Source organism: Bacillus rossius, chromosome 13, assembly GCF_032445375.1.
Source record: "Bacillus rossius redtenbacheri isolate Brsri chromosome 13, Brsri_v3, whole genome shotgun sequence".
NCBI lineage: Eukaryota > Metazoa > Arthropoda > Insecta > Phasmatodea > Bacillidae > Bacillus > Bacillus rossius.
Window position 1 is genome coordinate 18,981,026 of NC_086340.1, and position 14,280 is coordinate 18,995,305.

Here is a 14,280-nt window from a genome sequence, read left to right on the forward strand (position 1 = left end):
TTATAACGGTTTACACACTTTCGTCAAATAACCAGCGGATTATGAAGTGCCCCTGGTCGTAGCTTCCTGTGGTGTGGCTATCGAAATAATACTCTATTTGGAGACTGTCAAGGAAATAACTATTTATCACGCTCTACGGACACGGGAGTATGCCGCGTATTGAAATCGGCTCCAGCTGAACACCAATAAAATGCGAAAACCACTGCATCAAAACAGTCTTAATTCAATTCTCGCCATAATAAAATTGATAGATGTGTGTGCGTACACGGTTCGTTGGGCAGGGGTAAGATATGCAACCCGGTGCTCTGCTGTGTATCGGTGTTGCCTGTAGATCCAGGAGGCGCCAGGCCATTTAGGGGGCCGCCTCGTCAGGAGTGTATGTTGTGTGTTAGTGAAGCGGTATGATAAGTGCGACGCTCGCTGGTGCTTCTAACGCGGTAATAACCTCTAAGCGCAAGGCTCTGAACTGGCGCGCAGTCTTCTCATCGCCACAGGATAGCTGTGAAATTTGAGCGGTGACCGTAACAATATATGGCCGAGAAATGAAGATAAAGGTGTAATGCAAGTCACTTAAGTGCTTTCAAGAATCTGTACTGATTTTTTTATGCCTAAAAATTACTCTGAAAACACGCGTTTTAGCCATTTTAACTCTACTAAAAATACAGTTTAAAAACTTCCAAAATCAAGTCATTTTCGGCCCTCAGCGAACTATTAAATGCTTTTCGTAAGCAGACCCCACTCAGATATCTTTGGTAGTTTTGAAATCGCGTTGTTTTTCCTGGAGCTCTGCGCACCGCGTGTGTGCCCGGGTAGGCGGAGCCCTTAGAAGTTGCAGCACACATCCAAGTCGCCTGTGTCGGTTTTATGAATGAAAATGAAACTCGACATGTATGTAGTTCCCCGCCCCCGCCCGGGGCAGGGTCGGCATGGATGAAGCGCGGCTGATACTCGCAGGAGCCGGCTGCCCTGCACCAGAGGGACAGACCTGGAGAATGCGTGAGGTGAGAATGAATGGAGGACTGCGAGAAAACCCAAAGGTCACTACTGCAACGTCCTCCGCGTCTCCTGGTTTGACCTCACCGGGATCCGAACCCTGGTCGCCTTGATGGGTGACGAGTTTTCCAACCACTCAACCACCACGCCTCTTTTGCTTGTATGAACAAGTCAGCTAAATATTAAATAATATTCAAGGATTGTGATTATAGGACTGGAAAAAAAACTATTTATTTCAACAGCTTTAGTGCCATAACAATTAATGCTTGATATTGAACACTTGTCCTCGTTAAAGCATAAATCACGCTTTAAAAGCTTTCCAAGGACTACGGCATAGTGTCAACTGACAGTATAGTTGCAGTTGTAGCGATACCCGAACTTTACGACACGAAAGGCCCATAGCCTCCTCTCTCCAGCGATAGGCGTGATATGTATCTTCGTCTGGCTCTTGCCGACATATTGTGGTTTAATACATTTCTATAGGCTTACTTCACATTTTTAACAGATAAATATCGTCCGAAATACAATAGGTTTTAGCTTGAATCGGTCACAAACACACGTAATCACCGCGCCCCGTCACGTCCGGGTCGTGAGCTGCGCTGAGTAGAAAGGATCTAGAGCGCCGATTGTGACCAATCAGCGCGGTTCCCCCCCCCTTCCCTTCCCCCCCACCCTCCACAAGCCCGCGAAGGTCGTAACAGCGAGCTGAACGTACACGTTAAATAATGACACCGCACTTTACGTCTCTGAAGACTAATTAGTCAGGGAGTTATTAAGGTACCCGCAGCATGTTTCGGTGTGATTTCGAAGATTTTTCGCGTCAAAAAACTTGCTAAGCGCCGATTGCTTCGCAAGGTAAATTATTTGTACAGCTGATCATTATTTGTACAGCAGGCAGCCTGTAAATCAAATAATACACTACAGTGTAACAAAAACCAAACTTTAAAAAAAAAATTCTTGACCTACAAAATATTTGAAACCAAAATGGCGTCTTTTGTTCCCAACGCTCTTCCTGAAACAACACGCGAGCTACTGAAAATTTCGTGTGCTGAATGATCGCCATATTTGCTTCTTTTCTGGACAAAGGGGCCGTGGTTTGCTACTAAAATATAATAAGAAATTTACATAAAATAAAAGATCACGCTAGTCACTTCTGATCAAGGTCAGTGTGCGAACTCTTCTAGACAGTTCCTCAACAGATTAATTTTTAAAATTCGCTGAAATTCGTGGGTGGAGGAAAACCACGCGGTAATTTAGTTTCATTTTAAAACCGGAAGGAACAATTACTACCAGGTATTTTTTAATGCAGTTCGATTGCTCATTAAAATTTTATTCCGCTCATGAAAGTCAACAAATGTTTCAACCCCGTCGCTAACGAGTCTGTGACGTGGTTACACGATATAATTGCATTTACTATCGATTAAACTTGATACGTTTGACTGATTCTCTGGTTGTAAATAAATTAAACTTTTACTAACTAATTCTAAAACATCGTTCATTGGTATATTTCGTATAGTAACGTTTTAAAATCTGGGATCAGTAAGTTAAATTTTGCTGTTTTGCAAATTTTTCGATGGTACAAGCATTTTCCAGTAATCTATCAGACTATATAGATACATATTTGCGTAATTCGGGGGTGGCCAAGGATGGCATTTGCCGCCCCCAAAATGGTCCATCCTAGTATTTAGCTGACCTATTTTGAAGTAAAAAATGTCAGTAATTTACAAAAAAAAATTGTAAAATGAACTTTCCTAATTCATCATGGATCAAGCAAGACCTCTTTAGCGTAGAAAAAATCAAATGTTTATTTGGAACTTGAATTAAGTAAATAAAAGTATTTAACAATGAACATTTTTAGCGTAAGTAGAGAATGTTAGCAATTATTTTGTGATTTGTGGTGAGAATAGTCCTCAAAAAAAATCTTCAAATTGCAACATATATTAAACTTTAGTTTTTAAAAATTTGTTTGGGAATGACCCTATGACCCCCCCTTACATGTGGGAGCTTTCCACACCCTCAGACCCTCGGCTGAAAGTACGTCTCTGTGTGTGTATGTGTATATATATAGTGCGTGTGCATATTGTGTCTATGTGTGTTTTTATCTGTATTGGTGGGCCGAGCACAGACCTTCCCAGCTCACGGTCTCGCAGAAACTGGGTCCAGGGTGTCCACAAGGAAAAAAATATTTCGTGCCAAATTAGGTGAGAAAAAAGTACTAGATTTGAAGAGAAAAAAAGTACTAAATTATAATTTGTTATGGTTTTTAACAATTTAGGAAGTTATTTTGACATTGCGATGCTCGAACTTAAATATCACACCACACACACACACACACACATGCATTCCATAGTTTTTTTAAAAATAATTTCGCTTAATAATAAAACATATTGGAGTTACTATAATATGATTATATTAAAGAAAAATGTACTAGATCTGAGCGTGAATGTACTAGACCACTAAAAATAAGTACTAGATCTGGTACGAAAGTACTAACTGTGGACGTCCTGACTGGGTCGCTAACCCCGCGTGCGAAAGTTCGCTGTTTTAAGTTTGTTTGATTTTTTTTCCATCCCCATGTTCCCGCGGTGACTCTCGTTGCCTCGCGCCCTTTGTGGTCACCGCCGGAGCGGGACGGCGGCTCCCCCCACACTGGAGCACCCGGAGCAGATAAGCTGCTTCATGATGTCCGCGCGGCACTCGAGATAGAGGGTGCGTCCGCGCGCGACGACTAGAGGACGTCTCCCGGCCAGGCGTGTCTCGTCCAGAGCCCGCGGCGCGCGCTCAAAGGCGGAACCAAGGCACGGAGGCGTTTCATGAGTAGAGACCCGGGAAATATTCATCGCGGGTTCATTTCGTGTCGTGCTAAAAAAAAATTCAAATGATTATACCTTAGTGCTGCTTCTGGCATTACGTTCACTGTTAATCTGGAGGACTGAGGGGCCAATTAGAGACCATCACTAGAGACACGGAATTTTCGCGCATTCATTTAGTCGCAAGCTAGAATGCAAACCTCCACACTGTCGCACTGTGTTCATGATTGGACCGCAGTTATCTGGACACGCCCCCTCTACGACCGTGAGCCAACGATGTCCAGCTAGGAGAGAAGTAAGCGAATCAGGTAGTGCCAAATAACAAGGATAAAAAAGTTCTCGCTAAGAAATCAACCAATGGGAAAGTAAACATGGGTCGAGCACACCTATAACTTTGAATTCTATCCTGAGGCCAGAGGAATCCGCGAAATTTCCGGGACTCTAGTTATGAGTAGAGACCCGGAAAATTCGCGGGTTCATTTCGTGTCATGCTAAAATTCAAATAATTATACCTTAGTGCTGCTTCTGGCATTACGTTCACTGTTAATCTGGAGGACTGAGAGGCCAATTAGAGACCCGTCACTCATAGAAGTGTCGAATCACAGGAGGCCACCCAGTCGAGACGACTCACACAAGTCAGCAGCCAATGAACAGTGGGTATTTGCCCGAGTGTGTAGAGGATATTGGAGTCTATCCTGGAGGTTATTGAACCCGCGAATTTTTCCGGGTCTCTAGTTATGAGTAGAGACCGGAAAAATTTCGCGAATTAAAATCCCTAAAGGATGGACTCCATGATACTCTATGCACTCGTGCAAATTACATCTGCTGATTGGTTACCGACTCGTAACACCTGTTGGGCTGGAATGATCGTGATTCGGTAATTCTTCTGTTAACGATTTTTCATTGGCCCAGAGTCCTTCAGATAAACTGTGGCCCAATCACTGAAGCAAAATAATGTCAAAAGTATTTGGACTCTATCCTATCGCGAAATGAATCCCCGAATTTTACAGGTCTCTAGTTATGAGTTTAACCTGTGTGTCTGTGGCATCGCAGCTCCCAAACGACTAAAATATCAACCTATACGTCAGTGAAATTTTAGACCTTCGAAGCGGCCAGGACCAAAAAAACCCAGCAAACGTCTGATTTGGTTGATTTTTTGGTGCCATATGCCTCCTTACCCGCAATTACAAAACTGTTATAAAATATGGTTTACACTGATCCGTCTGCATTTATTATGTTGGTGGCAACTGCTTGTCCTTGAAAACCTAGTGGATACCTGTTGTGGCGGCCGTTATGTATCGTATTGTAACACTACGTAGGCACAATTGTCACTTTCATTAGAGGATAAACGCTCTGTGACAATTGTTTTGTCACCGTACATTTAGCTAACGATTGATAAAAAAAAATTGCTTTTGCTCATACAATGAAAGTTATTGTATGAAAATTGTGCTTTTTTAGTTTCATTAATAATAAAAAATATATAGTACTTGTACTGGACATATGTTTTGCTAATTGAGGGAGTTGGTGTGATTGCGATATTTGATATGGTAATAATTGAAGTCACTTATAATTTTTTTTGGAAGGGGACTTGATCTAAGGAAATCTGTTCGGACGTTCGGAGATCAATTTTCGCATCGTATCCTGTCAGTATAATGATATTGTGAAAACAGTGGTAACCTTGACCTGGACCAATATGGTATACGGATGGTGTAGTACGGTGCAGACTACAAAACAAAAACAAAACAATGGTAAAATACGATGATAGTGTTGAATGCATTTTTTTAATTGCTAATTGTAGCTTCAAGTCGAGAGTTGCAAAGTCGGGGAGTATTTTTAATTTTTATTTATTTAAGAGGTTTTTTTCATATTTTTGCGACACGTGATGTGATCAAAAATAATACGTTGGATAATTGTATTACGGACAAAGTAATTAGCATACGTCAACATTTAAATATCCTTCAGAATACTCTCCTCGGCTAGCGATGCGCACTCATCCCAATTTTGACTCCATGACTGGAATAATTTCTGGAAGAGACCTCAGTGCTCCGCCATAGTCTCGATGTTCGGAATGGCGTGAAAACGTTTCAACCCATTTTTTTTTCTGGTCTCCGCGTTTCGCAAACAACACTTATTGTTAAAGCGTCGTTCGAAATTCATGATCATAGATAACGGAAATTTCTCGTAGGCCTATACTTAGTGTTATGATAATGTGTTTTTTAAAAGGTTTCCTGTTAATATGTTAGTAATTCCATGCAACGTGTGCGGAAACTGTTCAATGAGGTTCAACAAGATGAGCCTTTTTTGCAGTGAAAATTCCTTGTAGAAAATCAAGTCCAAAGCCGGGATGTATTAGAATGTGGCTTTGGGTTTGAAAAAAATATATATATATAAATATATGAAAGATAGCGTGTGTCGCGGCGCTGCTTCCGTGCAGCATGGCCTCTTTGGGCGTGCTTCGCTACCACGCGAGCATACGCACGAGGTGACCTTGGACGGCGCCGGTTCGATACCAGCCGAGCGGCGGCGAGTGGTCGTTACGGCCGCGTTCGGAACCGACACCGCCGCGCCGGGCCCTGAACCGACCGCGACGCCTGTCGGTGCGCACACAGAGAAAAAGGTATGTTTGAATCAAACAAATAATTGTTTATATATGGCGAAACAAATAATTACTTGGCGGAACAAAATATTTTGTTAGTTTAACCAAACTCGGTAAGTAACAAAAATAATTTGTTGCACCTGACCAAATATACATTTGAGTTGTCAAAATCATTTTGTTGGGTCAACGGAATCTTTCCTGCTACAAAATATTTGTTTGAATCAGCAAGATATATTTATTTCGCTATATACAAACAAATATTTTGTTGCGGCAAACAAACCTTTCTCTCAGTGCACAACGCTTCTGGGGTCTGGATGTCCGGAACAAGCTTCGTGAAGGACGCCTGCGGTCCCCGATCTTCCTGGACGTGTATCATCTTAGCTCTGGAACACGGTGTGTGTATCCGCGGTGCTGACGTCTGTGTGAGGATGCTGCCGCCGGGAAAAAAAAAAACACCTTCGCGCGCGCTTTAGATATTAACGCATCGCCGTGCTGTGCGTAACATTCGATGTTAACTATGGTTCAAGATGAAACCATAATACACATTAAAAAAAAAAATTTTTTTTTCATTATTTTCATTAACATTTCCAACATAAATCTTGAAATGAGACGTTACAAATATGCTCTATCATCATATTATAATTTTAAAATTTTCTCGCTGTTAACTCAATTTGGGAAGACCTAAAGTTATGAGATGTAATTTATACCGGATATATAGGAATCATAATGGCAGATATGAATAGTGGTTAGCACACATGTAAAATAAATAATTTTCAATGAATAACTTAAATCCTAATTATTGCTATAGTAAATTGTCTAATCTAAATTCACTAAGCCGAAGGGAAACTTTATAGTATTGACGGTTTGGTGAATTTTATCAAGATGGGCAGCCGGTTTTTTTTTTTCCAATTTTTTTTTTTTTTCGTTTTTATTGGAACCGTTTCATGAAATAGTTTAAAATTTCGATCTGCACATCGAATGATATAATATACGCCGTAGCTGCTCCGGTAGTGAATTCTAGCGGCGGGTGCGGAAACTACTTGTGTTTCGCGTCCAAAAATGTAGTTGAAAATACGATTTGCGTATATTTATCACGCTCGGCGTTATTTTAAAGAATTCTACATTAATTCATATTATAAGTGCATTTGCAACATGAGAACACATGAATTTACTCGTTACCGTAGTTACATTTTTCACATCTCTGATGAGTACTAAAAGATTCGCTGACATTTTGTTTTTGTTTTACGTGCCTTTGTGTTACAAATACATAAATTGCATCTTACTACTTTGGTGCTATTACATGTAATTTCTTAAATTTATTTTACTGTGATCAATTGTCAAAGTAACAATAAAATATCAAAAAAGGATATTTAAAAAAAAACAACAACTATATATCTAGTTTGCCTACCAGCAGTTCTAACATCATCACACTTGATGCCAAAGTGTAACCCATGAACTCACACCAAAACGTAATTTATGAATTTAGCGATTTTTTTTTCGGTAATATTCGAAAAGCAATAAATAGAGTATATATCAATAATGCCTTGATCGCAAGTCTTTGCTGAACCAAACAGAGACGATCGAAGTATTTGTGAAATTTAAGCGTAAAAAAAATAATCGAGAAAGTATGCGTGGTTACCGAAACAAGTCTACATCAAATAAACACTCGGCTTCCGGCAGGGAAGTGGTGTTTTTTATTCGTAACAAACCGTTGTTAGGAACACCTATTGCTGGCAGTCATTTAAACACGAACTCACTTTGCGTGATTGGCATGTTCTTGGAACGGGTGCCTGTTCTGAAGTCACTCTGAACGCTGAAGCTCAGCAGAACCACCCGTAGCTGCGTAAAGACCAATGCAGCAAGTTTGTTTCAACAGCTCGAAAGGAACTTGCTTCGGAGAATCGTGAAAATTGTCATCAAAAAGTAGGTATTATCCAAACAAAGATGTTAACAGCACATCAGCAAATAATTAGCGTTTAACTTAATTAAAAAAAAAAATACTCCGCTATCTCGGTGGTAAAGGACCTCGGTTATTTACATGGCAAAGATCGCGCATACCAAACTCCCAACACCTTACATTCGTGCACAGAAGAAAAAAAAAAACCTTTCTGTACTTTTACAAAAAAATTCCTTTAGAAACCAATTGTTAAGAAATAGTTTGTACAACACTTGGCTACTGTTATTTTTGCATATATTTAATATTTTTTTCGAGATAATACTGAGTATTTCTTACGAGAATTGTTGCATAATTTTTATTATAATTGATGTTTCATTCAAGCATAATTTTATAAAACCTTGAAAAAGATAATCGAATATGACTTTATTTTGTTTTATTATGTTTATTAATGTGCGCAGTTAAGTCATTCAGAGAACGGTTTAAAAATGACTTCAACTATTGGAGGTACTGGGACAACCCGGATAAGAATCCTAACCCAGTATTACTGCGAACACTATTTTATAGTGATAGAGTTGTTTTCGTATTTACAAATATCTGTAAATTTTAACATGAATATTTCTGTTCCATTTATTACATTGTACAAAAAATGAAAGCGAGGAGATCCCAGCAAAATGTCACTGAATCACCAGTCAGTTGGCAACAGCGACCGGTGTTTCAGTTAGTTTCTGAACAACTTTGGCGGATTCGGAGCGCATGACTTCTGCGGACCGTCCGTCGACTCTGCTTCGCCAGGGACTAATAACCGGCTGCAACAACACTTCTGTGAGATAACCTCGCGTTGTCGTGCAGCCAATCCTAATCGGGGGTCGGCAGACACGCGCGTGAGTTGAGCCAAATGTAAACTAAACAGATTCTCCTCCTTTTTTTTTTTTTAAAGCCACAAAATGTATTTTCTCTGTATAGACACGAAATTTTTCAGAGGATTAAAAAACGAGATATCAATGTATTTTATTCAAAAATTCAACATAAACTCATAAAAAATTAAGGCTGCTTAGAAAAAAAATGTAAATGTAAAATATAGATATATGTTAGTCATTAGTATATCTCTACTGATAACAAACCTAAATTATTTTTATTAATTAATTTTTTTTAAATAAGTATAACAATTGGGCTATGTAAAATGTACTACTTAGTTGGAACTGTGACCTTGCATCGCGTAACTTAAAAATGTGACTACTTTTTTTTTCAATTTTAGACATGATTGTAAATTGACGTCAGGTAATTTACATATTAATTTAATTTTTATTTGATTCGTTGAAGAGAATGTTTGTCCAATTTAATAGGTAAAGCCAAACATTTTTAGAATACAAAATGCTAGTATTTTTGTTGTGTCGTAGGTGTCAGGACGACTATTACACGTATCAAATATGATTTGCTCTATTTTTAGGCATTTTATTTTGCAGCCATCCACTTATGGTGAGATATAAAAATTTATTTCTCTCTCTTTCCTACTCTTCCAAGCGGCTGACGAGAGCTGATGTTTTTTTTTCTCTGTACTGTGGCAGCGCAGTGAGTTGTAGAGCAGTCACATTCTCTGAAGAGAGCCCCATGCGGCTCGCGAGCCACTGGTTGCCGACCCTGGGATAGCAGAACTACGTATTCAATAGCCCGTGGAATGGACTCATCTTCTAAAGTTGGAGTCGCTCTGATTTTCATTTGGGTGACAAAAAACAAACCGTAGCTGAATAAAGACCAATGCTAGCAGTGTTTTTTTTTTAACATCTTTGAAGTAACCCGCTGGGAGAATATAAATTATCACTATGAAGTCAGAAATTTAAAAAAAAAAAGTACATACAGTACATCAGAAAGGAATTTGCGTAAAACTTCTACATATACCGTCAAATGCTAAATATTTGGAGGATTCGATATTCGAATATCTATAAGGTTTAGAGGAAAATATATTTTTAAAAAAAGTAAATTAAATTAAAATATTCAGCACTGATAGCCTCTGAAGTTTACAAATTCTTTTTTCTTTCAAGCCTATCATGTCACATTCCCAAGAAATTGTACTTTTACCATGCAATTATATAATTAAAATTAAAAAATATAGATTTATTCTAGTAACTTAGTTTGTGAACCAACCATTTAAAGGGTAGAATGTTTAAACACCATAGTTAATATTTTATTCATTTACTGTCCATTATTTTATTTTTGACCCTTAACACCTAGATTGGGATTCGAGGAATATATTTGAGATACTCTCGGGGATTCGAATTCGAGATTTGGATTCGAGAAACTTGGGATCTGATACATCACTTATTATAACCAAAAATATTTTGCTATCCATAAGTGAAAAAGTGACTTCAATTATTACCATATCAAATATCGCAAGCACACCAACTTCCTCAATTAGAAAAAACATATGTCCAGTTCAAGCACTAAATTTGTTTATTATTAAAGAAACAAAATATTACAATTTTTATAAAACAACATTCATGACTACGAGAAAAAGAACAATGTTTTTTTCTCAATCGTTAGCTAAATGTCCGGTGACAATTGTCCCAGAAAGTTAATACTCTAATGGAAGTGACAAATGTGCTTACGTCGTGTTACAATACGATACATAAGGGCCGTCATAACAGTTCTTCATCAGGTTTTCAAGGTCAAGCAGTTGCCACCTACACAATGATGTGTAAAAGTATCAATGTAAACCATATTTTATAACATTTTTGTACTTGCGGGAAAGGAGGCATATGGCACCAAAAATCAACCAAATCAGAAGTTTGCTGGGTTTTTTTGGTCGTAGCCACGTCGAAAGTCTAAGATTTTACTGACGTTTCGCTTGATATTGTAGTCGCTATCATCAGTGTAGCAGTTACCGTCTCGTTAACGATCATATAACTGTCCGCGTACTAACAGTTTACACAGAAAAAAAAAACATGTTGTTTACCTTTACAAAAGTTTCCTTTGGAAACCAGCCACCAATTAATAGTTTGTAATACTACAAGAATATATTGTAACTTTGTACAACACATTATTTATGCATATAAAATATATGTTTTTTCCAGATACTGAGTTTTCGTACGAAAATGGCTCATTATTTTACATTATAATTGTCGTTTCATTCAATCATATTTTTCAAACCATCTAATCGATTATTAAAAACTTCGACTTTGTTTTGTTGTATCGTGCTTATTAATGTGCGCAGTTAAAAATGGAAAGCTATTCAGAGAAAGGTTTACAAAAATAACTTTATCTATTGGAGGTACTGGGACAACACAGATTATCCGAACCCAGTATTACTGGGTTCTCTATTTTGTAGTGAAAGAGTTGTTTTCACGTAAATGTACAAATCAAAAAATATCTGTAATTTTACAATGTTATTTCTGTTCCATTTACAAAAGCAATTTACTGCGTAAGTGGCTTTTGTAGTGACTTGATGTAAGTTTTTGGACATACGCCATTGCTAAGAACTTTTTCTGTTGAAGAAAAACTAATAAATAAAATAAATAAATAAAAATAAAAATAAAAATACTCAAAAAAAGATACAAAAAACACACAAAATTAAGCAAACAATTGCTGTTGTCAACAAGGATATGAACACCACAAAATATTCCGAAACAGGAATATGGTCAGCAAACAAAGAAAAAACAAAGAAAAATGTACTAAGAGAACGAAAAAATCCCCACAAATGATGACAACACAAAAATATTGAAACCCAAAATAATTCAGCACAACAGTTGAAGCGAGACAAAAAACATGACAAAACGAAAAAACAAACAAATACAATAGTTTTACCTAAACAGAAACAAGCGACGTTTCGGGAACTGCTATCTGCTCCCGTCCTCAGGCAGAGACGCACATGGTACGGAAACACAGGTGCGGCTTTTGTAGTATGCAATTTTATACAAAATTACTGTAAATTTACGGACGTTTCAACGAAGAAATCGCCTCAAGTGAACGAATACTTTTTTTTTAATTTAAGATAACAGATTCTTCGTAGAAATAACGACATATTTGAACGTCTAGTTTTGATTATGTATTCGGTACAAACATGTTGGACACACACCTGGTAACAAATGGTGTATTTAGCAGGAGTCTTAACCAGTTTCTGAATGTTACGCTTGTACACCAATATTATTCTTGTGGATTTACTTCCAAAGTAGATGAACGTAGTACCCCTGGATAGTTTATAACCAGCGCCTTTTTAAATAAGGTGATTTTTTTTTTAACTTTGTACCTGCAACCCATGAATCAAGGGGGATCGTGTGCGCAATTATTGCCATTTTAATAATTGAAGTCAAAGGGAGAAAGACACCTCTTCCTTCTCCACAACAGTTTCCCATCTGGATAACGCGCTGATTCCTCGCTGTCGTGTTGGCATAGCTGTACCTCGGAGGAATAAGGTACAAAGTCACAACACTCATATTTTTCAATAGAGCAGTTTAAATGATTTTAAATAGTGCCTATATTATATACCCAACTATTTTCCACCCAAAATATGTAAATTTTTGACATATTGCAGACCGCAGTGTTGTATGCCACTAGAAAGAACGTCAAGCGGTGGTCAAGTTTATGATTAACAGTTCATACGTTCTTTAACTTATTCATGCAGTGGATAATGTTGATTTAAAAACAATTTATCGGGCATACGCCAATCATTTTTGCACTGTTTATCACGGAAAACATTCAAGAACGCAAATGAATAATTAAGACTCTAAATATAAACCCACGACGACGACGACAAAACAGACGGAACACATTCAAACTTAAACAAAAGAAATTCAGTCATGAAAAAAAATAAAATAACAACAACACGGAACACAAGCTGGCTGACAACGACGACCGTAGCTGTAGATGCAGGTAGGTGTGGACAACCAGACCTCGCACAACGCAGCAAGGATGAGATATTACGGACAGCACAACGACGGTAGCTACACCGACGAACACGGTATAGGTATAGGTTTTCCCCCCGCGAGGAAAACAGTTGCGACGTTTCGGGGGGGAACTGGCATCTGTTCCCGTCAAAAAAAAAAATTTAAAAAATACTGTGCATTTTTGCGCGAAAGTGGACACAGGTGTCTTTACGTCTCCGAGGTACGGTGAGACGGTAGAGACGTCCGCTCCACGGACGAGTACCTTCCAGGGCCGGTGCAAGGTAAATTGGCGCCCTGGGCGAAAAAACCCTTAATTCCCCCCCCCCCCGGGCCGGACACCCCAAAAAAAAAAATTTTCCTTACCTCAAAATACATCACGTAAGCCTAAGATTTTGTCAACAATCAAATGTAAGCAAGCTTGTGTTTTTTTTTTTTTACTTTTTTACTTATTACAAATCATAAACAGGTCACGGTGGACTTTAAATAATTACTTATATCAGTATAAACATTCCAAACTGTTGCAATAATCCATTTTCATCTAGTTTCAATAATCGTTGAACGTGTTGTATGAGCTGTTATGTGTGTTGCTGCGCCGCCCCCAGCTACTTGACGCCCTGGGCGGTTGCCTAGTTCGCCTGCGTGGACGCGCCGGCCCTGGCACCTGCTAGGAGTGGGAAGGACGACACTCACCGGGCCCAGGCAGTCGAAGCCGTTCCTCGCGGCCACCCGGCGCGCCAGCTCGGCGTCGGGACGCCCCTTCAGCGCCACCAGGAACGAGTTGGTGAACACCTCGGCGGCGCAGCGGTGGTCCGCCACCAGCAGCAGAGGCAGCAGCAACGACAGCCACGCTCGCTCCATCGCGCCGTTGTGCTGACTGCTCTCTCTGCCTTCGACCCTCGCCTCGCTGCTTCTTCCCTTCCCCTCCGTGCACCTACCCGCCTCTTCTGTCGCCGCGTGACGTCACGCCCCATCGATCCGCGCGGCGCGCCAACATGGCCGCTCCTCCTCCTCCCCCCTGCGTCTCCTTCCCCCCACCACCGGGCACATACGCGCGATCACAAAAAAAAAAAAGAACTCTTAAATACAGATATATTTCCCTCGCTGTCC

General features: G+C 39.3%; 1 protein-coding gene across 1 annotated transcript in view; it reads right to left on the minus strand.

The window, feature by feature from the left end:
* LOC134538304 (neuroendocrine convertase 2-like) overlaps positions 1-14,043 on the minus strand; it is a 358,913-nt gene extending 344,870 nt beyond the window's left edge. Inside the window, exon 1 of the mRNA XM_063379498.1 lies at positions 13,864-14,043. Coding sequence (XP_063235568.1) covers positions 13,864-14,031 — 168 coding nt within the window. The 5' untranslated portion in view covers positions 14,032-14,043. The remainder of the gene's footprint in view (positions 1-13,863) is intronic.
* Positions 14,044-14,280: the final 237 nt, after the last annotated feature.